Source organism: Gambusia affinis, linkage group LG13 (genome assembly GCF_019740435.1).
Source record: "Gambusia affinis linkage group LG13, SWU_Gaff_1.0, whole genome shotgun sequence".
In the NCBI taxonomy this organism is placed as follows: Eukaryota; Metazoa; Chordata; class Actinopteri; order Cyprinodontiformes; family Poeciliidae; genus Gambusia; species Gambusia affinis.
The window spans coordinates 23,239,513-23,266,113 of record NC_057880.1 but is presented as its reverse complement, the minus strand read 5'-3'; the positions used below and the strand labels follow the sequence as shown (position 1 = coordinate 23,266,113).

The 26,601-nt window shown below is 39.7% G+C and overlaps 2 protein-coding genes across 11 annotated transcripts in view; one reads left to right on the top strand and one right to left on the bottom strand.

Annotated features, from left to right (window-relative positions):
• Positions 1 to 16,577, bottom strand: part of plekhh2 (pleckstrin homology domain containing, family H (with MyTH4 domain) member 2) — a 42,499-nt gene extending 25,922 nt beyond the window's left edge. For 2 of the 7 annotated variants that reach the window (XR_006372511.1, XM_044135843.1), the window contains exons 1-8: positions 16,426 to 16,577; positions 12,259 to 12,391; positions 4,560 to 4,622; positions 4,334 to 4,483; positions 3,801 to 3,884; positions 3,653 to 3,734; positions 3,418 to 3,570; positions 1,670 to 2,430 (exon numbers count right to left, since the gene is read on the bottom strand). Coding sequence is in view for 1 of the 7 variants with exons in the window: in XM_044135843.1 (XP_043991778.1) it covers positions 1,670 to 2,430; positions 3,418 to 3,570; positions 3,653 to 3,734; positions 3,801 to 3,884; positions 4,334 to 4,483; positions 4,560 to 4,622; positions 12,259 to 12,381 (1,416 nt within the window). In the remaining 6 variants the exon portion in view is untranslated. Of the gene's footprint in view, positions 1 to 1,669; positions 2,431 to 3,417; positions 3,571 to 3,652; positions 3,735 to 3,800; positions 3,885 to 4,333; positions 4,484 to 4,559; positions 4,623 to 4,744; positions 4,808 to 6,389; positions 6,578 to 6,849; positions 6,870 to 7,196; positions 7,297 to 7,895; positions 7,931 to 12,258; positions 12,392 to 16,425 lie in introns of those variants that run through there. The other 5 variants (XR_006372514.1, XR_006372516.1, XR_006372513.1 and 2 more) reach the window with 5 other exon arrangements.
• A 1,569-nt stretch (positions 16,578 to 18,146) lies between these two features.
• Positions 18,147 to 26,601, top strand: part of thada (THADA armadillo repeat containing) — a 110,323-nt gene continuing 101,868 nt past the window's right edge. For 2 of the 4 annotated variants that reach the window (XM_044135842.1, XM_044135840.1), the window contains exons 1-14: positions 18,147 to 18,227; positions 18,502 to 18,583; positions 18,669 to 18,778; positions 19,520 to 19,647; positions 19,935 to 20,083; positions 20,177 to 20,209; positions 20,297 to 20,345; positions 21,368 to 21,534; positions 21,901 to 21,995; positions 22,855 to 23,078; positions 23,804 to 24,504; positions 25,216 to 25,370; positions 25,888 to 26,043; positions 26,467 to 26,562. In XM_044135842.1, the coding sequence (XP_043991777.1) occupies positions 18,511 to 18,583; positions 18,669 to 18,778; positions 19,520 to 19,647; positions 19,935 to 20,083; positions 20,177 to 20,209; positions 20,297 to 20,345; positions 21,368 to 21,534; positions 21,901 to 21,995; positions 22,855 to 23,078; positions 23,804 to 24,504; positions 25,216 to 25,370; positions 25,888 to 26,043; positions 26,467 to 26,562 (2,136 nt within the window). In that variant the 5' untranslated portion in view covers positions 18,147 to 18,227; positions 18,502 to 18,510. Of the gene's footprint in view, positions 18,228 to 18,491; positions 18,584 to 18,668; positions 18,779 to 19,519; positions 19,648 to 19,934; positions 20,084 to 20,176; positions 20,210 to 20,296; positions 20,346 to 21,367; positions 21,535 to 21,900; positions 21,996 to 22,854; positions 23,079 to 23,803; positions 24,505 to 25,215; positions 25,371 to 25,887; positions 26,044 to 26,466; positions 26,563 to 26,601 lie in introns of all 4 variants that reach the window. The other 2 variants (XM_044135841.1, XM_044135839.1) reach the window with 1 other exon arrangement.

Here is a 26,601-nt window from a genome sequence, read left to right as displayed (position 1 = left end):
CAATAATTCCTCCGTACCATTAAAACATACTGGTTCCACTAGCAGATTACTTCACTTATAACATGTAGTGCTGGGTGGTTTGTACTTTGAATGTAATTGTGATATTTTGAGGTACTGTTGTGATAATAAAAAGATGATAAAAGCTTCTTTAAGATACCACTTTGTTTATGGTGTTTGTAAGTGTGACTTAACCTACACAAAGTGACTGTATTTGGCCATATTTTTTAATTTACTGGCATTTATTGATGCTCTCCTGGAACAAACAGTGGAGAAAATATCAAAAATAACATTTCAGATAATACTGCTACACTTACAAGTAACTTTTTAGCAAGACATGGGCAAAATGTCTTATGAGTGACGTAATCTGCCAATTAGAGCAAATACTTCTTCAATATTAAGGAATTATTGACCTAAAACAAGCCTTTAGCTAAACGGTTACTTGTTGAGTTAGATGTTGTGGTTTTTCAGTGTAGGGGTTATAAGTTATTGACCTCACAGAAACAGGTGTAAACAAAGATAGTCATGGAAACATTGAGCACTTGCGGATAACTAGTTAGAAAGAACTTCCTGTTTTAACATTATTAACTGAAATTTATTGACACATCAATAAGTAAAAATTATTATCATAATACATTTTTCACTATAACTAATAAATAATACAATAAATGCCCACCCCTAGTAACAATACATAATTAACATGTTATAAGTGAAATAAAATGCCAGTGGAACTATTACTTCTTCATCAAACTTAAAGGGGACTTAAGGTGCAAAATTCACATTTTCCACATTTTTTTGAATTTCCATTTGGGTTTCTACTGATGCTAAACACAGCCTATGTTCTGAAAAACCTCACCCAGATCGTTTATAGCAATAAGTTTATGGGTTTTTTTTGGTGTCTGGAAAATGAGCCGTTTCAAAAACCTCCAGAATGTAACATCACAAATCAGAAGACACTGTTCGTTACCTAGCATCCCCAGCCAAGTCCAGCCCGTTACCTAGCAACTCAAATTGAGCTCCAGTCCAGTTGTTAAGCTGGTTTTACTGCTGTATGCACTGTACAACGGCTGCTGGAAAAGACAAAGTGATTTTTTTTTTTTGACTTCCCAGTTAGAAATCACTAGACGCATTCTTGATTGTTGTGCAGGAGGTTCCACTTCTGCTTTTCAAACATGTATGGTTTGAGCCATTTTCGTGTGTAAATGTAAACATAGAGTTGGGGGACGTGGCCAGCAGCAACTGATTTGGATTTAAAGTGACAACAGGCCCTAAAATAGCTCATAAGCAGAACTGAGCAGACTTAAATCTCACTACCTAACAGTTATTCTGTGCATAAAATGTAATGAACATGTTTTGTATCACCCATTGACCTAGCATAATCTGCTCCAGGAAACCTAATAGGTCACCTTTAAGATATATTTGGTGTTTGAACTATTACAATAGGTAGGTATATGTGTTTTCACAGCTATTACCAATTCCCGAACCAGTTCAAGGAAGCATAATAGGTCAACTTTAAGAAATTCTTGACTTAAAACAAGCTCCTAAATTTACTAGGAACTTGGAGCTACTAAGTTACTAGTAATGTAGTTTAGTCTTGTTTCAAGTGTGCTAAAATTTGCCCTAGAAACTGGACCAAAAAACTTGGTAAGATTTTGTGTTTTTGCAGCCGTACCCAGGACGGGAGTCTGTGCAGTGGAGGAGTCGGGGGTTTGCAGGGCCCTGAGGCGTCACAACCCGGCTTCTCAGAACTGGACTCGGATGATGTTTGGTTGGATGTTGGTGAGCTCGAAGGCGTCTCCCTTCCCGTCTCCATGCTGTCCTCTAGGTCCAGGTCAGTTTCCTGTGGCCGGAGGGGGCGGAGCATGCTGAGCGCGTTGCGTGTTTGTCCGTGCGCTGCCTGGCTGCTGACGGGCGGCTGGCTCAGATGTTTCTTCACCAGAGATGTAGGCGTCCTCAGACGCGGCTGTTTGGGGGAAGCCGGGTTGTCTGTTGGGTCCCGAGGGGCGTTGGGTCGCTTCGGCGTCAGGGCTGGCGTGAGGATGGGGCTGGGTGTGGTCGGCTCGCTGGAAGACGATGAGGAGTCGAGTCTCTGAGACTGAAATCGCTGGTTGAGCTCTTCGGAGGCGCAGTCCTCCAGCTTAGCCGCCGACCCGCTCAAACCGTCTGCCGGCGCTGCGTCTGTCAGCTGGACCAGTCCGAAAACAGGTCGCTCGGCGCGCTGCATGTCATCGTCAAACAGAGAGCTGCTGTCGTCTGAAGCCGTCAGGTAGTTCTCACTGCAGGGCCGGCTGAACCCGGAGACACCACCTTTGCCCTCACACACTTCCTCCCCCTCTGAAGCACTTCCAGGACTTTTCTTTGGTGCGCTGCTGTCCTTCTGCGGAGAAATCCCAAGCCCACTTTGGTTCTGTTCGTGGACGTCTCCGCTTGTCTCTGCCAAACAGACAGAAACGTTCACTGAAGCAAAAAAACACCAGAGAAATAACATTTTCCATCCTTAGATTTGGGTCCCGAAGCACAACTCTGGACTGGGGCATCTCATTATCTCCATAGTTCAGTTAAACAATACATTTTAGAGATTAATAACAGACAAATGCTACATTTCATGTCTGATAACCTTTAAAAAAAATTTCTATATTTCACCAATAAAATAAATTTTAAATACAGAAAAGCTACGACTTACGTAAACATTGAGAAGACCTGACAATTGTCCAACAGACAGTCACTAGTTTGTTAGTTTTAATTAGCTTGCTACCTAAATATTTACATTTTAAGTTAGCAAACTGAATATTTTGCTTGCTAGCTAAATATTTAGTTTGCTAAGAATATATCCAGCCAGCAACCCAAATATTTAGCTTCAGATAGAATATTTAGTTAATAAACTAACTATTTAAATTTAACTTAATATTTTGCCACAAAGTAAACATTTAGTTAGCAGATTAAATATCAAATTCACAAGTCAAATATTACATTAGCAACTCAAATATTTGAGCTAAATATGAACCCAATTCTTATGACAGGAAAATAATTCAGATTATTTCAGTTATTTCACCTCGGTATGTTATTTCACTTTTTTCTAAATTACTAAGATAAATCACTTTTAATGACATTCTAATTTAATGTTTCTATTAACTACACCAAAAGTTCTAAAAAAGTGTAAAGCAGGACAGAGATAGAAAAATGACCATAACTGTCCAATCATACGTCAATACTGCGGCCATGTTGTGAGTGGCATTTTCCTGCAGGTATGCTGTACAATACAGTTTTGTTCTAAAGGTTTCAGGTTTCATTTGGTTGTTAATTAATAAACAAAAACATAAATGTACCTTCAATGTACATTTTGCTGCTTTCTCAAGCCTGTGTCTTCCTGCTTGTTTAGATAAATTGAGAAATAAGAGTTTCTACTACGTGAAGACTTACGTGTTGTATACATTTCTTCCTGTGTGCTGAGGGTCCGCTGACATGGCGCCGGCCCGGTTAGGACCTGGGGGTTTTTACCCCTAACCTGGAAGCATCCAAACGTGAGGCTGCTGAGACGCTGCGCCTCCCCGGGTTTGCACCTCTGCTCAAAGGCTGCAGGCACAAACACAAATAAGAGGAGGAAAACCTGCAGCTGGCAGACCTGCAGTGGCAGCGAGAAGTCGGTCCATCTCACCCTGCACTTGTTTCTGCAGCTCCAAGATCTGAGCTTCCTGCTTGTTGTTGGTTTCTCTTAATGCTGCGTTCTCCACCTCAAACTAAAGTAAAACACGTTGTTAGCTCTGAAGCATAAAGTCTTGACTACTGCTTTATCTCATTCTTACCTCTGACAACCTGAGCATCACCCACTCCTTGATCTTAGCTGCTTTCTCCTCCACTGACTTGGCATCCTGGAGTCGAGTCTGTTTCTGTTGAAATTAAAGCTGCAGTGTGAAACTTTTATAAAAATATTATTTTACATATTTGTTAAAACAAAATAGTATGAATCTGTGGAGAAAAGAGTGTACTGCCAGTGGTAACTAGAAACAACCAATCAGAGCTAGGAGATATGTCTTACAACTATCAGTCATGACACGCCTGCTCTCTGCTACGCTACAGCTGGTATAGCCTTTTGTGAATGCTAAGGCTAGTTAGCATAGCCACAAATAAAGGATGTTCCTGTAACAGTAAGTTGGTGAACATGAGATTGATTGACAGTGCTAAGACCTGCCTCCTGCCTCTGATTGGAGGTTTTTGGTCGAAGCGGTCCATGTCTTCAAGGAAGTAGAGGAGCTCAATATTTTTATAAAAGTTACATGCTGCAGTTTTAACAGAGTGAAAACAACAGTAGAGAGTGTTTCAAGATCTGGGTTTCTACCTGCTCCTCCAGCTGCTGCTCCAGCTGGGTGATCACTTCCTCCTTCTCCTGCACCGAGGCCTGCAGCTCCTGGCACTGCTCAAACAAACGCATCTCAGGGTCTCCAAGATGGCCGTCTGCTGCCTTCAGCTTCTCCTCCATCCACTTCACCTGGGATTGCAACACATAACCACATGTGAAGACGCCGAGCTTTCACCACACACAGGAAGAAGTTTTTTAACCTCACCTGCTGGTTTGCAGCAAACGCTCGCTTCTCTGCATCGATCACCTGCGTCTCCAGCTGCTGGATCTACAAAACATTACAGAGGATCTTTAATCTTCAACCATTTTCCCTGACAATAATGAAGTGATACCCTAATAATTAAGTTTTCAACCATATTGTCCAATAACAACATATATTGTGATACACACATGATCAATATTAATAGATAATACATCTGATTCAGAACCGCACAGCATTCTGGGAGATATAAGCAGAGGAAAAGCTTTAATCATTCAAAGTCTCACAGTGAGCCAAGCAAGTTTGGTGGAATCAACTAACTCACTCACTCTCTCTTTGGTTACCTAGCAACTCACTTATTCTTTGGTTACCTAGCAACAACCTGTTGAGTAACTGGTGCAAGAGTCACAAGTGTGACTCATTACTGTTTAAAAAAACAAAGGCAAGGAGTGAAATTGTGGATAAAAAGGAATGATCACACCACCAGCTTGTCAGCATTTCAAATATTTAAGACATAAAAATATAACAATGATCAATTTTGACGAGTCTCGATATCAATCGATATGAAACACTCCTCATTTATCATTCCTTGGAATAAGACTGGACTAATTTACAAGCAGCGTTTCAGTAAGATATAAGACTTGTTTTAAGTTAATTCTTGAATGTTGACAAAAAGTGGTAGTTCCATTGGCAGATTGTGTCACTTATAAAAAGTCATTTTTTTCCATATTATAAGTGAACTAATCTGCCAATGAATCTAGTGCTTTTAATCAATATTAAGGAATTATTGATTTAGAAAAAGCTCAATCTTGCTGAAAAGTTACTTGTAAGTTCATTTTCTCTTATTCCAAGTATGCTAAGGTATTTGCACTGAAGGCAGATTCCTTGGTAAGATTTTTATTTATTTTTTTTGCAGTGTACACAGACCCATTCAGGGCTGACGGGGCGGCTCTGGAGTTAAGGAGTCATGACTTCATGCGCTGCATTCCTCTGGCATTCCTCAGTGTCTTCCGATGGGAGCTTTCCCAAACCTCAGAAAATTCATGAACGGCCGGAAAAAGCAGGAATGTGCAGGGAAATTTACAGTTTGGATTTTCTGCCACATGTGAAAATATACATGAATTCAGAAAAGATTACAAGGGGATTTTACATGCGTTTCATCCTGCCAGATTATCTGTGATTACAGGCCGGGGTGTCTGGATTGAGCTCTACTTTACTGCAACTTGTAGATGTTTCTGAAACACGCCTGAACCAAATGTCTGAATCTCCTCAGCAGCTCTTCAGAGGTCTGATTCAAGGTGAAAGTTCATCCTGCGAGCAAACTTTCTCTCTAAATATGATCCACTTGGGTCATATTTAGGCCTCTCACACAAAATTTTACAGGGTGATAAATTGTCCTACTAATTATTGCAATAAATAATATTCTTTTTTGAGAATATTTTCAAATAATATATTGATAATGGCATTAATGAAAGTTCACACACTCAAAGACCAATAAACTTTAATTTTGTAAAGAATACTTACGACCAGAACCGGTAGGTATTTTAAAATTTCAAAATAAAATACAACCAAAATCAATAAATAAAATGGAAATAAAACCACACACAACTGAAACCAAAAATAAAATTGATTATGATGTTTATGCAAACAAAATAGACATCAATTTACAAAGAGAGTTAAAAAAAACATTTAAAAAAAATGTATTGTAATGTTTTCTGGAACCAAGTAAATAGAAGTAATCTTGGTAACTAACATTAAAACAAGAAAAGAAAAATTGTCTGTGTCACTTTTTTGGTTTTGACTGATATTAAATGGTTTCAAGCACCCCAAAGTTACCTAAAATAAGAGTGGAATGCCGGGTTAAAGGTCATGCAGTGAAAACAGTGAGGTTGTCTGGCCAGGCGTGTCCGACTCTGGCCTGACCGGGTCTCTGGAAGTCAGCAGTACCAAAAGGAAAACTGGAGCGCCGCCATCCCATTCTCCTCTGCCTGCACACACCTTGAGGCTAAAAACAGCGGCCCAGCAGTTTCCACCCAGCTACCATGAATGCAAAGTCCTCTGTTGCTCATAACAGGAAGAGCATGCAGCCCTAGCACTAATAAAAGAACATAAATGATCTGAATCTTCACCTGGTTCTGAAATTATTTTCATCCAACCAGAAGTGTATAAAATATCACAACAGATTCATTGTTTTATTACTCAAAGATGAATCCAAACTGGAAATTAGGGCTGAAACGATTAATAACAATAATCGTGATGAGTCGACTACTTACTTACTTACTCCTTCATGACCTACCATATCCCATAATTCATTGCGGGTCCAAACCGGCAGTTCAGGCAAAGTGGCAATGGCGGTGAAGCGTGGCACATTATTTTACTGTATTACACTTTAAGTGACACAAAATGGTTTCTTACAATAGCCGTGTCCGGGTCTGCATCCTTCGAAGGACCCGGTCCACGTACGACGTGTCCTTCGAGGGCCGCAAATATCGACGACCGGAAGAGAAAAAGCTGAATTCGGACAGGGCTAGCCCTTAGCTAGCTGTTTAGCCTCTACCTCAGCGTAATTTATGTTGCCTAGCAACCGTGAGCAGAGAGCGGGTAAAGAAAAAGACTAAGCGGTCTTTTTTAAATCATTATTACCAGAAACCGCTACTGGGTGTTGCCGCTGAAGGCGATTCCATTCAAACCAAACGATAACTAAAAAATATCCAAACATTTTCTTTTACAGCCTCAACATTTGAGTAAAAGCAGACGAAGCCACCATGACACCCAAACTGAGACGCTGTTTCCGTATTTAGATCGGCCGCTGCACCACAAGCGACAAACCACATGTGCCTCTTTTTAAAACACATTTAGCATCTGGCACAAAACAGCCGACCAATTACAGGCCAAGTGTACTGGAGACTACAGCTGGGGTCCACTAACAACACCGGACACAAACAACTCAGAGACATCTACATGAAAAGCAGCGAACAGAAATGGGGAGTATGGTTATTTTCTGGCTGTTTGTAAGTGAGCACCTTTAACTTCAGGCTAAGAAGAAGGTGAAGAAGTTTAAACTGGATTTCAGACACGTTAAGGTCTTGTACATCCACCCAGAATAACATCTTCCCTCCACGTTCGCCTCCGCTGGGCTCACCTACAGTCAATTTCTCCCTTCAGGCCCAAAATCCAGTTTAATTCCTGAGATTCCTGAGCTGCCGCAGTGTGGTCAACCTCTCCCTGAACTACACCCTGCAGGCCAGGCAGCCAGCTCACAAAGCCTCCTTCTGTAGGCTGCGACCCACACGCTGCTGCCCACGTTAAACATTCACCAAGAACACCGGCACAGATGCTCACCAACCCTCAGCATGATGCTCAGTCGCCTAAAACCAGGAAGTAAAGATCAGGACAGATGCAGGAACTAAATGTTTGTGCTGAGGGCTGGAAAAGGTCAATTAGCCAGATGTTTCTGTGTTGAACTAATTGGAAAGCTGCAGATAAAACGCAAGCAGATGTTGGCAAGAAGAAAACAAACTGAAATGTTAGTGTATGATACAGCACTTTACGCATCTTCTTGAAATTGTAATTCTTGGGAAGTGATTGTCACATAAGTAGTACTTCAAGGGTGAGATCCGGTCACTAACGTTCAATCAGTTGGACAATAAATCAATAACAATACATGTGGAGATAGAGGTGATCAATATCAATAGACAGAGCGAAAGTTTCAAAGAGAAAAAAAACTACAAAAAAAAGATTAGAATCTGAAAAATTGTTTGAACTTTTTCAAGTTCAAACAATTTTGAACTTCATTTTCTATTTAATGTTTTTAGTCTGAAGGCATTTTTTTTGCTTCAAATATTTTTTTATTTCGAACTTTTTTGTCCGTTTCAAAATAAATTTTCAGTTTCAAAACTTTTTTCTTCAGTTTCAACTTTTTTTTTTTTACAAAATTTATGCCCCCAATTTAGCGCCATAATAATTTGGAGCTAAATTAGCTCATACAATAATTCCCAGAACCACACAGCATTCTGGGTAAAGCAGTCTTACGAAAGATCTTAACTGCTGAACATTTCATGGCCAGCAAGTTTGGTGGAATCAACAATCTGTGAGTAACTTGTGGTTACCTAGCAACAACTTGCTGAGTAACCTGCACAGCAGCAGTTTTAGGTTTTGCTGCAAACTGATTAAAACTAGAAAAACATTTGAAAAAAATGATATAAAAAACTTTTGTAAATGTTTTCTCTCAGAACTCCTAAAATAGCATAGCTTTAGCTTCACCTGGTTCAAATTATGTAAAAAAAATTTCCTATTTCACTTTTTTTAATTCAGATAATTGGTTAATCCCCCCAAAAAATGTGAATTAATCTACAAATGATCACACAATTACTAAAGGATTGCTGTTATAGAGTTTTTAAAATTTGGAAAGGAATTGTTTGTTTGTGTTTTTTATGCATTCCTAATATTGTATAAAATAAGTTTAAGTAGTCAAATAAAGAAAATCTGCAGAATGTAAACTTTTTTAGCAGACTGTTCAAGTAACTGTTTGAATAATAAAAAGATTAATTGGAGCCCTAATTAAGATCGGGTTCTGAAATATGACGTTCTGGTTCATTCAAAGGTCTGATTTAAGTGCCTCAAAATTTGAAAATATGAAAGACAATCTTAAAAAAGTTAGTTTCATTTGTTAAAAATGAAACTAACTCTCAGTGAAAGTGACACACATGTTCACAGATGTGTGGCCTTTTACTCCTGCCTCACGACCCGCTGGCCAAAACCAACATCCCTCTCCAACATCTGCAACCCGCCCATGCACAAAAAACCCAGCATTAAAACCACTTAGAAATAAACCAACCAGCACTCGTACATGTGTGCTCTCAGAATAACTGAGTGCCTCAACCTGAAAAATCACTTCCTGTATATCACACCCATTCACATAATATTTACTAAATCAGGTATTTCCTCCCCTGGGCTGCTCACTCTTCACACAAAGCTCCTTTTTCTACTTTTCTTAAGCCAAATCTTGAAAATCTGGCTTTTTCTTTTTAAAGCATACACATACCTGACTTGTTTCTAAAACCTTCTCAGCAGATTACACGACGTGACTATTTTGCAGAAATAAATCTAAATGCTGAGTTTAAACCATTAACTTTAAGTATAACTGCTAAATCTGTTCAAAAAACTTAGGTGATTATTAGGAATATGCTGAAACCCAGGGATCATATACGCTCTAACAGCAAACAAACCCCTTAGGGTGACCGATTATGTTTCCAACAGGTTAGGGTAAGTCTATGGTCTGTACAAAACATCTTCATTACATTTTTTCCACAAAATTATTCCTTGAGAATGAGATTTTAGTTGGATCAGTTCTGCCTCTGAGCTGTTTTAAAGCGTCTTGTCATTTTAAATCCAAATCAGCTGCTGCTGGCCACGCCCCCAAGCTCAACGTTAAACCTCACACCTAAAACTGGCTTCAAACAGATGCACAATGATACAACCGTACATCTTTGAAAAGCAGAAGTGGAGCCTCCTGCATAACCAACCAACAAGAATGCAGCAAGTGGTTTCTGGACGGTAAGCCAACAACAAAACACTTGTCTGTTCCAGCAGCCATTGTAAAACCAGCTCACCAAATGTGCTGGAGTTCTGCTTGGGTTGCTAGGTAACTGGTTTTGGCGTAGCTGGTAGGTAGAGGCGCAGTGTCTGTAGAATGCGACTTAATAATCGGGAGAGTTATGAAACAACTGCTTTTCCAGACAACAAAAAACTTAACTTATTGCCAAAAAATGGCTGAGTGGGTTTTTTAAGCGCTTGTGCTGCATTTGAGACGCAAAGGAAAAACAAAAATGTACAAAATGTGAACTTTGCATAAAAGGTCCCTTTAATAATATGACAGGGCCTTGAAAAACGTTTGATGTTTTTTAAATTTTTCCACATTGAAACCACAATCTGTGGTTATTTTATTGGGGTTTTAGGACAGATTTTCTTTCACTTTGCATTTATGATCTACTTTGTGCTTGTTGCTTAAAATCCCGATAAAATTTTGGGGTTTAACGGGAAGAAATGTGCAAAATTTCAGAGGTGTGTATATTTCTGAAAAGCTCTGTTACATTTGTGGGTTCCCATGTGTTTTTTTGTTATTTTAAGTTGAAGTCTGCTGAACTCTGACTGAACTCTAGAGCTGGGAAGTTGAATCAGTGATCTCCCATTTGTAGGAGAGACTGAAGGATTACTGATCTTCTTTAAATGTTTCCTTTCTCTTGACCTACTATTTCTCCATCCAATACTTTCTTAACCTTAGTTTCTCTTTTACGATATGAAATAACACAATCAAAGAGCAAAACTACCATAAAATAAATTGTTGTACACCTCAAACTCGTTCGTATTAGATGATTGGATCGGCAGGAGCAGAGAAATGCTGAACAAACCCACCAAAGCCGGGTTTTTCAAGTCTCAGTGGGAGTTTGTTTTGCTGTCCAGCGGGGCACCAGCAGGGATCTGTAATCGACTGGAGCTGGGTCAATCCCATCATGCAATGCCTGGCGGAGCCCCGCGGTCAGACTGATGTTTACATTAGAGCTCTAATCAGCATCCCCAGAGAGCGGCTTCAGATCTAGGCCACGGAGCGGTTTGGGCCGGCCCAGAGAGGCCGGTCTGCGCCCAGCAGACCCGCCACCGGCTCCCCGTCTGAATTTGGATCCCTTCCTGTACTCATGAGAGGCTAAGCCTTCCCAGAGATCATCAAACAATACACGCATGAGTTGAATCACTTCTTAGCTTTCTGTGGATCGACTTGATTCATGGACTGTTGGGGAAATGAAAAGCCAACATAGAACCAGATAAAAGTACAAAAGAAATATAAAAAGTGGCCAAAAGTATCAACTATTGATAAAACAATTCCACTGAGAGATTATTTCACTGATAACATGGGAAAAATGTCCTTATTTAAGTGAAATAATCTGCCAATTGGACTTTTTTTCAATATTAAGGAATTGTTTTCTTAAGACAACCTCCTATATCTTATTGAAAAGTTACTTTTTAGTTTGTTTGTCTAATTTCAACCCTGCTGAGATATTTACACTGGAATCTAGACCTAAAATAATCGGAAAGGTTTTGTGTTTTTAATGTGAGGGACAAACACTTCAAATGGATTTACAGTCCCATCTATCAGAGGTTCAGTTTTCAGGGATTTTTTTTCAGCATATTTAAAATACTCCAAAGAAAATGCAGCTTGAAAAGCTAAGTTACCGCTAAAATACCTCTTCCATTGGTAGATAAATTAACTTATAAAATAGGAAAAATGTCTTGTTATAAGTTAAATAAAACCAGTACCTTTTCATCAATATTAGGGAATTATTTACTTAAAACAAGCCTTTTTGTCTTGCTACAAAGTTACTTGTAAGTTAGTTTTGACTTATTTCAAGTGTAAAAAGATAATTGCATTGGAAACTACACCAAAAATACTTGGTAGGATATTGTATTTTTGCAGTTTTCCAAAGACTCTGGATACGTGGCATCCTGAACTCTTTTGTATACGAGCATTTCTTTTTAAAAAAGTCAAATGGTTTCAGCCACAAGAGGGAACAAATTAGTCACCATTGGGTCCCTGTGCAGGATAATGATTCAAAACGTTAGGCTAAATCAGCAGAGAAATTCAAAATTAACCTTCTGTGACTGTGGAAACTCCCTCATTCATCAATGCATTCATCAGGCTTGGACCAACCTTGTCTGCGGTGAGCTCCCGGATCTTGACGATCTGGACCCTGAACTTCACGAGCAGCGCCTCCAGAACCGTACACCTCTCCTTCCAGTCTTCCTGGCTCATCGCCTCCTCCCCCTCTGCCATGATGCCGAACCTTTTCAGCAACACACACAGACAGACAGAAGCAGCAGTGAGAAACAGAGACGCAAGAACAAAGTCTTGTTATTCTTCCTGACCGAGCATTTCAAGGTTCTCCTCGGACTAAGATGTTAATAACAAAGCATTCCTTTAGTGAACGCTCCCTCAGTCATAGAAAAGGCAAAAAAATACTTCAAAACATTTTTATAAGCTTGACTTAACATCAGTACTGTATAGAGTTAATTGACTATTTTCCACAAACAACTCAAGTGCTTTAAAAAAACACAGTTTCTGGCAATAAGTTAATTTTGCAATTTTTATTGGCTGGAAAACCTTTCGTTTCAAAAGCGTCCCGATTGTTAAGTCACAATCTACGGGCATTGAGCTGTTACCTAGCAACCCAAGTAGAGATCCAGCATGTTTGGTTAGCTAGTTTCACTGCTTTATGCACTGCACAATGGCTGATCTCTCGGTGGTTGTGGAGAAGGTTGTACTCCAGCTTTTCAAAAACATACGGTTGTATAATTTAGCATCAGTTTTCAGCCATTTTCACTGGAGAGTGTAAAAGTTGAGTTGGTTTATTCGGATTTAAAGTGACAGAGTCCTAAAACAGCATTTCTGAAAGGAGCTCAAAATAAGCACAATTTAGATAATCTGATTATCTAAGAAGGATTTTGTGCAGAAAAACAATGAACATGTTTTATATAGCTAGTAAACCTATCTTAACTTGTCCAAGGAAGAATAACAGGTCACCTTTAAAAGCACTATGTTAAGAAAAAAAATTGCAATGACATTACGTAGATGTACTGGGATTAGTATCTAATTTTAGGATGTTAAAGTCTGATTGAATATTGTAACAAAGAGAAGAGATTAATTGTTAAAAAAAAGAAGTATGGACCCACTGTTGTTGGCTGATGCTAGAGTTCAACAAAGATCATTTAAACACACTGCAAAAAACAAAATCTTTTTTGGTCTAGTTTCTAGTGCAAATATCTTAGTAAATTTGAAATAGGACAAAAGTAACTTTTCCTTAATATTGATGAAAAAATATTAGCTCCATTGGCAGATAAATTAACTTAAAATATTGTTAAATATCTTGTTATACATTAAATAATCTGCCAATGGAGCCAGTACTTAGTTTTATCAATATGGAGGAATTATTTACTCGAAACAAAACTATATCTTGCTGAAAAGTTATTTGTAAGTCAGTTATGTCTTATTTCAAGTTTACTAAGATATTTGCACTAGAAACTAGACCAAAGATACTTGGTAAGATTTTGTGTTTTTGTAGTGCAGGTGGAAAATTCATTAAAATCTTTTTCCAGGTCTATGTCCAGCTGAGCCACTGAGGGCATCGGCCTTGCATCACTTTGCAGGACCAAAATACTCCTTATAGGACGAACTGCTGTCACATTTTCCACTGCAAACTTTGGAAAAAACAGCCATCGAATGCAGGAAGGAGGGCAGGAGATGCAGGAGGATCTCTGACAGAGATGACGGCTTTCTGTCTCCACCAACTGTAACCTCTCATTACCAGCCTGAGCTCCGTCTCACAGTGTGTGGATGAAGGCCATAAAAACGATTTTTCCACTACCCTATTTCTGCTGCTGGTCGGCCGCGGTAAACACAGACGGAGGAAAGAAATTAAAGAGCCGTCGTGTGAGAAAAACAAAAACAACAGGCTGAGAGAGGAAGGAGTTTAACACAACATACCTCACCAGGATGAAGTGAACAAAAACAAATCAACTCCTGCATTTGGAGCTGAGAGTTTAGAAAACATTAGATGAAGTGGGGAAGTAACGGTGGTGGCAGGATCATGGTGTGGGAACGTTTGGTTGAAGTTGATGGGAAGATTGAAGGAGCTAAAAATTAGGCAACCATAGATCCTGACTGAGGCGGAGATTCAACAATCCTAAACATACAGCCAGAGCTACAATGAAACGGCTTAACTTAAAGCATATTCCTGTATTAGAATGACCTAGTTAAAGTTCAGACCTGAATCTTGAAAATTGATGTTCAGACAAGCTAATTAACTTGTTTGCAAAAGAGAATAGGGAAGAAATCTTTGTCACGTTAGATATGATTTGTGGCTTAAGCATGGTAACAATGTATTGTTGCCATGGCTATGCAGCTGGTTAGCATAAGAATTAGCAGTTAAAATAACATCTGGAAGAACACCAAATGTCAGAAGAGTTCAAAAGGAGGCGTCATGGATACAGAGCAGAGAGAGAAGGAGAACGTTCAGACGTTCAGACTTCCCCTACTCCAGCTTCATAATGGGCGAAGATCAAATCCCCTACTCCAGCTTCATAATGGGCGAAGATCAAATCCCCTACTCCATCTTCATAATGGGCGAAGATCAAATCCCCTACTCCAGCTTCATAATTGGCGAAGATCAAATCCCCTACTCCAGCTTCATAATGGGCGAAGATCAAATCCCTTACTCTAGAGTCTGTCTGCTCGGCTTTCTAACCATATGATGGTTAGAAAGCCGATGGTTAGAACAACTGATGGTTTCATCAAGGGCATGTTTCGGTGGAATATCGTAAATTCCACATTTAGCCTGTAATGCAAGGGTTCATTCACACCAGTCCTGTTTAGTCCGCTTTATAATCAAACTCGAGTTCACTTGTACAGAAAGTCCGGTTCTTTCGTGAACTCTTATGAGGGCGAAAACAGTGAACTCTGGTCCACTTACAAACCCAGATCTCTGTTTGGTTGAAGTGAAGAATGCCGCAGTTTGAATGCATATGTGCATGCAAGCAGAAAACAGAGCGCTCCAAAAAAAGGAAGTGGACTACAATGCCGGGCATTCTGGGTAAATACAATCAAAACAAACGACAGAGTCCAGGCCTAGTGGGAGAAATGTTTCGTGGTCTTTTGCCAAACACAAAAGAGAAATCTTTTAACTCGATTTTTGTTAACATTTTGTGAGAAAGGAAGTTGCGCTCAGTGTCTTCTTCATGTTGTTTACCTCTGTGGTTCTTGGTGCAGCGCCACCACAGGTGAGGAGGGAAATAGGTTTTTCAAAGGGTTTGGTTTGTTTAACACAGTGCAGAGAAAATGAACCAAACCAGCTGAAAATGTAACAAATCTTGCAACTTTGGTCCCCAATTTAAAAGTCTACCAGACTTCCAAGGGGAAAACATTCATAAAGTCAGAAGCCTTTTCAAATCCGTTGTAAGACTGACTGCTACCAGACATTCTTCCTGCTCATAGCATCACATCCATAAAGACTCCTTAAAGATACTTCAGTAATATGAGTTACGATAATATTTGACTTCCTTTTGGGATAAATAAAAATATTTTTGATTTGAATTGAAAATATGCAAAGCAGCTGCTGCAAAAGACAGTTTTACAACTACTAACTTTTTGAAATTCAGATTTAAAAAATTCTTTATTGAAAGGGAAATTAAATATTAATTACAAAGGGAAATCAAATTAAAGAAGGGCTGGTAATCAAATGCATCGTTTTTGGATTTTTATTTCTTAAAAACAGACATCAACTTCTCAATTAAACACAAGTTTGAGAAGGCCCTTCCCATTAAACACAATAAATTACACTGATTATGTTTGTTTTTAGAAAGGTTCAAGTGGTAGGAATACATTATATACAAGCCAGGAATACAAGCCAGTGAAAATCAACCCTTCAGTTTCCAAAAGCAGTATTAACTGCGCTCACAAATAAAAAGTATAAAATTACTCTGTGCCTTAATGACAATGTGAGGATGATGCTGTAAAAACGTTTAAGCTCTTTAACTTTCTAAAATAATTCCATTTTGAGTGTAAAAACCCACCAGAATTGACTCAGACAGAGTGATTATTGAACACATTCTAATATTAATTTATTTAATAAAATAGTAAAAAGAAACTTAAAGCTAGCTTAGGTAAAACATAAAAATGTTAATGATAGAAAACTTTGAGTATTCCCATAGATAAATATGGAAGCATTGAGTTGGTATAAAAAAGAGCTCCAAATCTAAACCGTACGATCCCTTTGTAATAACCCCCCCCCCCCCCAGCCATTTTTATTTATTTTTTCCAACTTACCTGCTGTAAAACTGATGTGGATGCGTTTTCAGAACGTCTTCACGCCATGCTTAGATCGGACATATTGTGTCTGATGTTAAAATCCAAAGTTATGAGAAAAAATAAGGGGGATTCTCTCTTTTCCGGGAGGTTTTCATTTCAGCTCAGGGAAAAGTTGGACACGGGTGTATTTTTTTTTTTTTTATTAAGGAGGGTGGGGCGTTTATAAAGTACGTCCAATCAGATGCTCGGGAGGCGTTTATCCACGCTGTGGGATCTACATGCTGCATTCCTGTTGCACTTTAAAGTCGGATTTTACAATTTCCAAGTTGGAAAACGAACTTGAATGCAGATTTCTTTTAGATTTTCAAACGGCAAAATCCACTTTGTCTGTCGGAAGTATGATTTGTCTTTTTAAATGAATCGTAAGCTTACTTTCCTGGCGTTATTAATTGACTTTTTGTCCCAGACTCCACCATGTCGGAACGAGACACGGTGGAGACACGGGTTATATGGTTTCTACGATTAGAGTTCGAACTTCCGAGGCTTTAATGAACGCACCATCATTTTACAGCCGCAATGATTGAAAGGATTATCCACCAATCAAAACGCGGAGCGCGGGGACTCAGAGTTGCAAATGTCTTAAGAACCGTTATAATGCAGCTACTACTACTATTACTACTACTACTACTACTACTACTACTACTACTACTACTACTACTACTATTACTACTACTACTACTACTACTACTACTACTACTACTACTACTACTACTACTAATAATAATAATAATAATAATAATAGCACTGACAGTTTGTATTAGAATACTTTTCATTCATTCAATGCGAGGGTCCACAAAATTTTATTAAAGAAATAACCATAGTCTTCCATTATTTGTACACATGTTAATCGAAATGAACAAGAATAAACAGCATTTCAATCATCAAATTTATTATGATACACATATTCAGTAAATTATAAACATTTAATTTTAATCTTATAATAAAGGTCGATTATAAGATTAAAAACATATTTTGAAAAAACCCCCAACAACAAACCTTTAGGCAATCATATTTTTTAGACTCTAATAAGTGCCTATTTTTTCCATATCTTAAATATTTTCATACTTAAGATATGGAAATCTTTAATATTGTACTTTCATAAGCTGTAAGCGGAAAATTATAATAACATAAATAATTGCTTTTAATTACTATATATAAATATTCTGTATGATGTGTTTTACTAGATAAATTGATAAATAAATTAATATTAGCAATATTCAAAGTTATTGAATATTCAATCATATTTACACTCTAATATACCTCTTCTGGGGTGTTATTTTATAGTTTGTTGTTTAAGAAACAACTTGAGCGAGATTTTTAGATGATCAGTAATTTTAAACACCGTGCACAATAAAAGTCCGCATAAAAATATATGTATTTTTTAAAAATGAAAAAGAATATGCTAACTGGTCACTGTTTACCCTTCCAATATGGCGGCCCTGCTTACGTACCGATCCATTCCTCTCTGAAGTCAATGCGGGGGGGTTCACGAAAGGTCAAAAATAATCTAGCTTCAAAATAAAATCTTTTAATTTCGCACACTTATTTTACAATCAATTTAAGCCAAAATTGTTGTCACTCTTTGACAGTTCGGATTTGATTTTGAAACAGAAACATTCACAAAGGTCGTATGGTTAATTTTCCTGTAAGCTAGGCTGTTTGTGAATCTTTTATTGCGAAAATGTACCGGAAGCTTGTTTTATTTTCATCCGGTACAGGCACCGGCTGTAGCCAAGCTGTAGACCACATGCACAACTGAGGTAAATGCCTTTTATTTTTTTTCATCAAACCGCGTTTTATGAGTTGCTACTGTTATTATGGTACCGTTTTATAGCTTTAGTTGTCTTTCACGTCTTTTTAATGTAGACTTTGAGTTATTTTCAGGCGGCTTGTGAAAGTTGGCGAACTTTAGCAACAAAGCTTGGTTTCTTTCTGTGCTTCTATAGAAGTAGTAATGTGAATTTTTAAATATACTGTATAACATGTCTAACTGCATACAGCGAAAACATCTGACTATGTGACAGCTTATTATAGTGTTAAATCATGGTGGTGAAGAAGAAAACTACTAAAGTGGAGGCGGTGGCATTAGATGAGGACAAGCTATGCCAGCTTATAGGTAAGATTTCTACAATCTTTATGCTCTAGCTTTGAGTTCCCCGAATATCCGCTCACTTGTCTTCGTCCTTTCTTTCCCCACCCAGCGTCTCTCTCTGTGGACGTAGACGCAGATGGAGTCAAACATCTTGCCCAGACGCTGCAGACCTGCTTACAGCTGACTGACGCCGTGCAGCAGATCCAACTGATTAAAAAGGTCCGTGTATTATGATGTAGTGTTATGTGAAATCGACATTTTGAGCTTTACATCATGGTATAATGTCATTCCATCGTAAAAAAACAAAACAAAAAAAAAACACCTGGAGTTTTGCTTTGATTTTTGTTTGAGAAATCTTTTAATCTCCATGGAAGCCATTCAGTTGTGCAAAACGCCTGGGTGGACCTAGCTCCGCCTTCGAGGCGCCGCTCCTCCTCTGAGCTGCAGTTTCCAAGCTACAGAGTTTCTGCCTCACAGAGCAACCCTCTTCTACTCAGCTCCTTCAGACTAGCCAGCAGCAATTAGCAAACATCTGGTGGAACTGCACTTTTCATGATAGGAGCTACTTCTCAGTGATTGGTGCTAAAAACGATGTCAGAGGGTTTAGTAGAGGAGCGAGGTTGTCATCACTTTGTGACGACGGAGTTTCAGAAACAGCAAGAGTTTTTAAAGAGACAGAGGCCCAATTTCAAAGTGTTAAATTAAAAAGTAAAATTTCTTTTAAGTCATACTTGATATATATATATATATATATATATATATATATATATATATATATATATATATATATATATATATATATATATATATATATATATATATATATATATATAGCATTTCTATCACAACTGGAGGTAACATAGTTGATTGTGTTATGAAATGACACTCTGTGCCTGGAAAAAACACATTTCTGCGTATTCAGACGGATGTTGTGATGTGTTTGTGTCCATGCTCCATCAGGCTGGATCCCAGTTGGAGGCTCTGAGTGAGGAAGACGGTGGTGAAGCACTGGATGCTTGTCTGAATGCCCTATCGCTGATCTACACCTCTGTGCAGGCAAAGAACCCCCTGAGACGGGCTGCAGCCAGGTAGAACTCGCTTTTAGTTTCACATCTCTTGAACGTTTTCAGATTTTCTCCTGGAGTTTCTTGGGATAAACAACACAAAGTAGTAAAAGATGGTTTTCAGTGTTTATCACAGATTAAAGCCTGAAAAATGTTTAGGCTTTATTAGATTCTTTTTCTTCTTTTGCTCTTTCCTTTAATTTATTTTGTTTGTATTTCCTTTTAATTTATGTAAAGCACTTTGAAATGCGTTGTTGCTGAAAATGTGTAACATAAATACAATTACGTTACCTTGTTGTGTCTTTCCTCAGTGCTTTGAGTTCAGTGCCTCAGTGTCTTCAGGGACGGGCTGCGGACAGTCTGTCCTCCTGTTTGTCCGACTGTCTGTCCAGTCCGTCCTCAGAACAGCATCCACACACCATCGACACCATCGCCTCCTGCCTGAATGGCTTCCATCTTGGTGAGTAAGAAAGAAAAAAATCACTTCTGCCTATTAAATCACTTTAATAGGAAGCAATGAGTTTATGTTTTATTTTGTTGGGGTTTTTTCCAGGTGAAAGATGCATTAACAAGCTGCTGCTTCAAGGTTTGTTTGAAAAGTTTAAAGAGTTTGAAGAGTTTTCTCTTTGCAGACTAAATTTCATCAAAGTCTCTCTTTGTTTTGTTTTCATAGTGTTAAAATTCATCTGCGAGGTTTTACACAAATACCTTCAGCAGAACAGGTATGAAGATGAACTCTGTGATTTTCAGCTGATTGATTAAAATTTAATCCTTTAATGATTTATGGCAACTAATATTTTTCCAGAGTGGAGTTTAGAAACAATATTTGGATGCCCCAGTTTGTGCTTATTATTGATTTTTCTTTATCCACATAAGATTGAAAACTATACCAACAATCAAGCATGGTAGTGGCAGCATCATGGTGTGGAGCTTTTTCACTGGCATCCGTACTAGTATGTTGTTGGTTTAATAACAAAAAATAACAACTGCCTTCAATTTGTTTAACTTCAATACTTAAATATAAATGAATATTGAAATAATTAATCTGATTAATTGTGATTAATTGATTATTGAAATAGTCATCTACTAATGGAGTAATCTATTAATCATTAACTGGAGTACACAAACTAAAAAGCAGTATTTAAGATAAAACGGTACAAATAGGACAAAACATTGTGCATTTAAGACAAAAAAATTTATTTTCTGTAAATGTCTTACTCAGATCTCAAGTGGCAGTTTTAGTTTCAACTGGTTCCAAATCTGTATAAAAATATCTCCAATTAAGCTTCTTTTGTTGTCAAATTATTAATCAGTAAATCAAAAACTAATCCAACAGATCAGCTGTAAACTGTATTGATGTTAAGTTGAACAGAAAGTGCTGAACTTTTCACACGTTGTTAGTTTTTTTTTTTATCTGCAGAAGCATCCTGTGCTGCTAATGATCAACCTTAAATTAAGGGAATAAAATGTTATTTGCATTTTAGGTGATACAATATTTATTTACTTAAAACGAGAATTGATATTTGTTTAGTTGCATCTTTTAATATATTATTAAAATTGTATTAAAAAAGCTTAAGTGATTACAGTAACTCAAACTAAATAGCCAGGCTTGTGTAGATTATTAAAAACCTTAAAAAATCAAAACTCCTGCAGCCAATTCCTGTATTTCCCAACATTTTTCCTTCTTAGAAAAATAGCAGTTCTTTCATTTGCCTGCGTCTGTCGCCCCCTGCTGGTCACTCAGCGGTCTTGCAGGGCGCCACATCGCCCAGGCCCAGCTGATGCAGTCCTGCCTGGCTGCGGTGAAAACGTCCATGCTGGTTCTCCAGAGGTCTGAGGGCGCCATCGGGGCGGCGCCGCCGGAGTCGCTGGGCGGCCTGCTGAGCTGCTACATCCACATCCTCACTGACGGTCAGAAACACACAGAAACTACTATTAACATTATTATTATCTGTAGAGTTTACTGTCTTATCATGAGAGTTACTTTGTAATCATTTTGTCCATGTAATATAATTTATTTGTTGGCTCTTTAGCACATGGATATTATAACATAATTTTAATAATTAGAGTGTTGGTAGGTAATATATTTAATCAAACTGAGATAAGGGGTGGGATTAAATAAGTGTTCACTTATTCCTACTCCGTTTCTTGGTTGTGAATGCACATTTTTTCTCTGTCCTACTGTTTGATCTTTTTCTTGTTTTTAAAATCTTGTTTGAAATAAACAAATCAAACCTGTATCCAACTGGATTCTTCGGTTTTTCTCTCCGTCTGCAGAAGAGTTCATCCAGGCGGTCCAGAGCACAGCAGGCATGGCCGTGGTTCTGCTCATCAGGTCCGTCATGGGCGCCGGAGATGAAGTCGCCTCAGTGGTGAGTCCTGCTGGCTGGAATAAGAAAGTACACCGTCTCTATGTTCTGGATGAGAGAAAATAAATGTTAATATTAGGATCTAATACAGGTTTTAGAATTATTTAATTACAAGAATAGATTCTGGTCGTCAATATGTAAGCTGGAATAGAAGAAAAACAAAAGCTTCTACGAGGGAGAGAAAGAAAAGAAAAAAGAAATAAATTACTGTGGTCACAGAGACGTACGTTTCCGTAGAAATCTCTAGATTAATTTTTTGGGATTAAACAAAACATAACATGGATGTTCTGAAGTCAAAAAGATAAGACTTTCCCTCATATTGTAAAGGTAAACATTTCCAAGAAAACAAAAACTATGAGCATAAAAATAAGTTTTCCAAGATTATGCAAATCTAGGAGATGCAGATGTAGTTATTGCATCGTGTTGCAAACACACAAAATATTACCAATTATTTTTGGTCTAGTTTTTAGTGCAAAAGTCTGAAACACTGAAACCTTTTCAGAAAGATATAGGAGTTTGTTTTAACTAAATCATTCCTTAGTACTGATGGAAAAGTTCCAGCTCCACTGGCAGGTTTCTTCACTTATAACATGGGAAAAATGTCTTGTGATGAGTGAAAAATCTGCTGTTACTGGTGCTTTTTATGAACAAAAGGCTTGTTATCCGGCTGAAAACCAGCTGTTAAACCGACTATGAGGAGGGAAAACGCCTGAAGATCTGTGCAGAAAAAGACAGAAAGAACTGATTTGAAATGGGATGTACGTTTTCTTCACCATAGTTTTACGATATTCTAAAGAAACCAGAAACATTGAATCAGTATTTGAGTCATTCTGTGTTTCTGTTCCTCTGATGGTTTCATCAGGTGAGCAGTTTGCTGCGTGGCGCCGCTCCGGGTTTGGACTCGGCCCCGCGGTGGCTCCAGCTGAGGTGCGAGGCTCTGTGTACGAGCGGACGGCCTCCGGGTGTGGCTCTGTATCTGAGCCACGGCGCTCTGGCCATGTTGAGCTGGAAAGGCTCTCTGCCCGGGCCGCAGTGGGAGGAGCTGCTGCTGCTGGTCCCAGAGACGCTGCTGGACCTGGACGTCAGGTACGCCGTTCGAAAATACTTCAATTTTACTGTGGGAAAAGTGTACAAACCCTGGTTATAGTTGCAGATTAAAAAAATTGATTTATTTATTTATTACATTTAAGGGGACCTATCATACAAAATAAATTTTTATACTTTCTTTCTGCTGCTAAAAACATTCCAAAGCTTAATAAAACCACCCAGCTGCCTTTTGGCTATAAGTTAATGTTTTTTGGTATATAGAAAATGAACAGTTTAAAAAACCTACCAGCTATTGAGTGGCACTGCTCTGTTACCTAGCAACCATGGCAGAATTCCACCTGTTACCTAGCAACCCACGCTGAGCCCCAACCTGTTTAGTCAGCTGGTTTTACCGCTGCATGTGCTGTACAATGGCTACTGGAAAAGACAAGCGTTTTGCTGTTGACTTACCATGCAGAAACCACTTGCTGCATTTTTGTTGGTTGTGCAGGAGGCTCCACTTCTGCTTTTCAAAGTTATACAGTTGTATAATTGCACTTCTGTTTGCAAACGTTGAGTTGGGGGCGTGGCCAACAGCAGCTTATTTGGATTTAAATTGTCAAGAGGCCCTTAAACAGCTGACCAGACTAACATCTCATTATCTTAGAATGATTTTGTGCAAAAAATGCGCAGGAGATGTTTTGTATAGACCATAAACCAGCTCTAATCTGTTCAAGGAAGCATGATAGGTGACCTTTAAGGTGATTTTTTTTTTTTTCTTGCAGTGTAAAGGAGTCCAGCACAGCCATGGTCGTGGCTCGGGTGTTGACCCTGTGGAGCGGCGCCGCTCTGGACTGCCTGCAGAAGGAAACGGGCCTCTGTCCTCCCAGCCTCCAGGTGGCGCTCCGCGGTGACTCCAAACTGCAGCACCACCTGCTGGAGCACATCTACTCCCACTGGGAGCATCCTCTGGACGGCGTCCGCCACCAAACCCGCTCTCTGTTCCACAACCTCCTGCTCCTGCACCGGCGCACGAAGCCGGCGGACTCGGACTCGGCCTCCGATCCGTACGTGGCGGAGTTGACCCGCAGCCTGCTGGGCCTGGAGTGGCACATGAGGGGGAAGTACGGCTCCCTGGGCTGCCTGGTGGAGCTCTACGGGGCGGAGCACCTGCTGGCCGTCCAGCCCCGTCTGCCCTCTCTCCTCCTGGACCTGATGGGCGATCAAACGCTGGCTCCGTACGCGAGCGACCTCCTGGAGAGGCTCTTCGTCAGCCACAAGGCGCAGCTGTCGGGACGGGAATCGGACTGGATGGAGCTGTGGCACCGGATCTGGGTGAACCCCCTGCTGGACGTTCTGTGCCACACCAGGCCGGACCAGACCACCTACATACTGGACTACTTCCTGCCCAAGCTGCTGCGGTGCAGTCCCTCCAGTCTGGCACACATGGTGCACGCCCTGCAGGGGGCGCGGCCTTGCAGGACAGGTACAGAACTAACACAGTAGTGACCAATCGCTGTTAATGTGCCACAAAGACTTCCAGCTACAGATACAAGGAGTTAATCTAACATTGATTGACCTGAGCGGCCTTTTTCTTAAAGGGGCAGTATTATTTAAAATCGACTCGTTCCATTATGCTATGATGTTATTTCCTCATCAAAAACACACCTGGAGTGTTGCTTTGATTCTTGCAAAACGCCTTGGTGGACTTAGCCCCGCCTCCGAGGTGAAGCTCCTCCTCTGAGCTGCAGTTTCCAAGCTCCAGAGTTTTTGCCTTCTTACAAAAATAATCTTAAAAAATAAATCATCTGGGGCTTTCCCATTTACCAGTTATTTCTGTCACATTATCGTTGCCTTTGTAGCAAACCAGTTTTTTTTGGTTGAGAAGTTGACACCACTCCGGCTGAATTCAGCCGATAACTTAATCCACCCGAATGTTTATATGTCAAAACCGCATAAAGTGGAATTTTTATCCCAAACCTGAGTATGTTTGGACCGTTTCTTTTCTTGTTCTGTGAGAGCCGCTATTTTGTATCCGCTTAAGAATGACCACCAGCGCCCTCTGTTGGACGGGGGCCAAACTACAACACAAAAGACATTAGTAATTAATCATTTGGACAATTTTTAATCTAATAAGGCATGAAGAAATAATTGATTGATTAGCTTCCCTAATTCCAATGTGTTCCTGAATAATCAGGTCCTTCATCCAGCAGAGGAGCTCTGGGAGCCTTGATGACCTGCCTGCGGGCGGCCAGAGCCCAGGGACTCGCCGCAGCCTCAGAGGAGAGTCTTTGGGGCGGATTGGTCCCACTCTCACTGCTGCGACAAGCACTCGTCCACAAACACGATCAGGTGAGCTCTCCCACCTTTCCAGGTCACAACTCTAACTCAACACACAGTAAGGCGGAGCGCCTTCGTAGCACTTCAGTAATTTTTGAATGAGAAGGTGACGCTGCTCCGTCATGGAGCTCTGCTGAATAAAGCGCGGCCAAGTTTGTCGAGTGTTTATATTTCAAAACAGAACCGGAGACGGGGCATTTAGCATCCCACATCGGACTTTGTTTGAACCGTTTCTCTTTCTGGCTGTTCTGGGATAGCCGCCATCTTTGTTTCTCTCCTGGTTCCACTGAAAGATGAACACCAGCGCCCTCTGCTGGATGGCGGCTGAACTAAAACACTGAAAGAACGTCTAAGGGACGCTAATAGTTAACACATTGAAGCAAAATGTAATCTAATAAACCATTGCTTGACAATTAACTATAAGTCGATTAATTCTTTGCATCCTTACTTCACAAGTGTGCCCTACTTTCTGTTGGTGAATCCCAAAATATCCCAGTAAATGATGGAGTTGGTTCTCCGGTTCCTGCAGGTGAGGATGGACGCTCTGGGTTTGGTGTGTGAGAGTCACCGCAGCACCAAGGTCCTGACCTCACAGGAAATGGATCTCATTCGCCATTTCCTCCCTCCCAATCTGAACAGCCAATCACCAGGCGTCAGGCAGCAAACCGTCAGCCTGATGAAGAAGGTGAGGCTCTGATTGGACGCCATTGCTGTTCGTCGAGTCAATCAGAAATGACCTGATAAAGTGACACCATGTTTTGTCATTAATTGTCAACATTGCAATAGCTAGCTAACAAGGTCTAAGAGAACAGTAAACAATTCATTTTATTTTTTAAAATATTGAGAAATAGGTCAGTTACATTAGCTTGACTTTGACAACTACAACATGCACCTATGTTGTGAAGTGCGGTGTCATTTAGCGTTTCAGTAACTCCATAAATTATGGCGATATGATCATTTTTGTGACTGATTCCTGCTCATGCCGCATCGGAACAGTTTGACTCAATGCGCGTCGCTAGCTGTAGCGGCTAGCAGGTTCTGTCTAATTTAGTATATCGATGGTTGTCGGTTCCTTGCAGTCTGATTGACCTCCTCCTGTGCTTCACAGTTGCTCTGCAGGGTGAAGGACAGCAGCCAGCTGCTGCAGAAGAGACCCGTGCAGGAGCGCCGGGCTGAAGACCAGCGCTCCCTGGCTCAGTACAGGGTGAGCAAAGAGTCGCTGCCACGATGATCTGATCTGAAC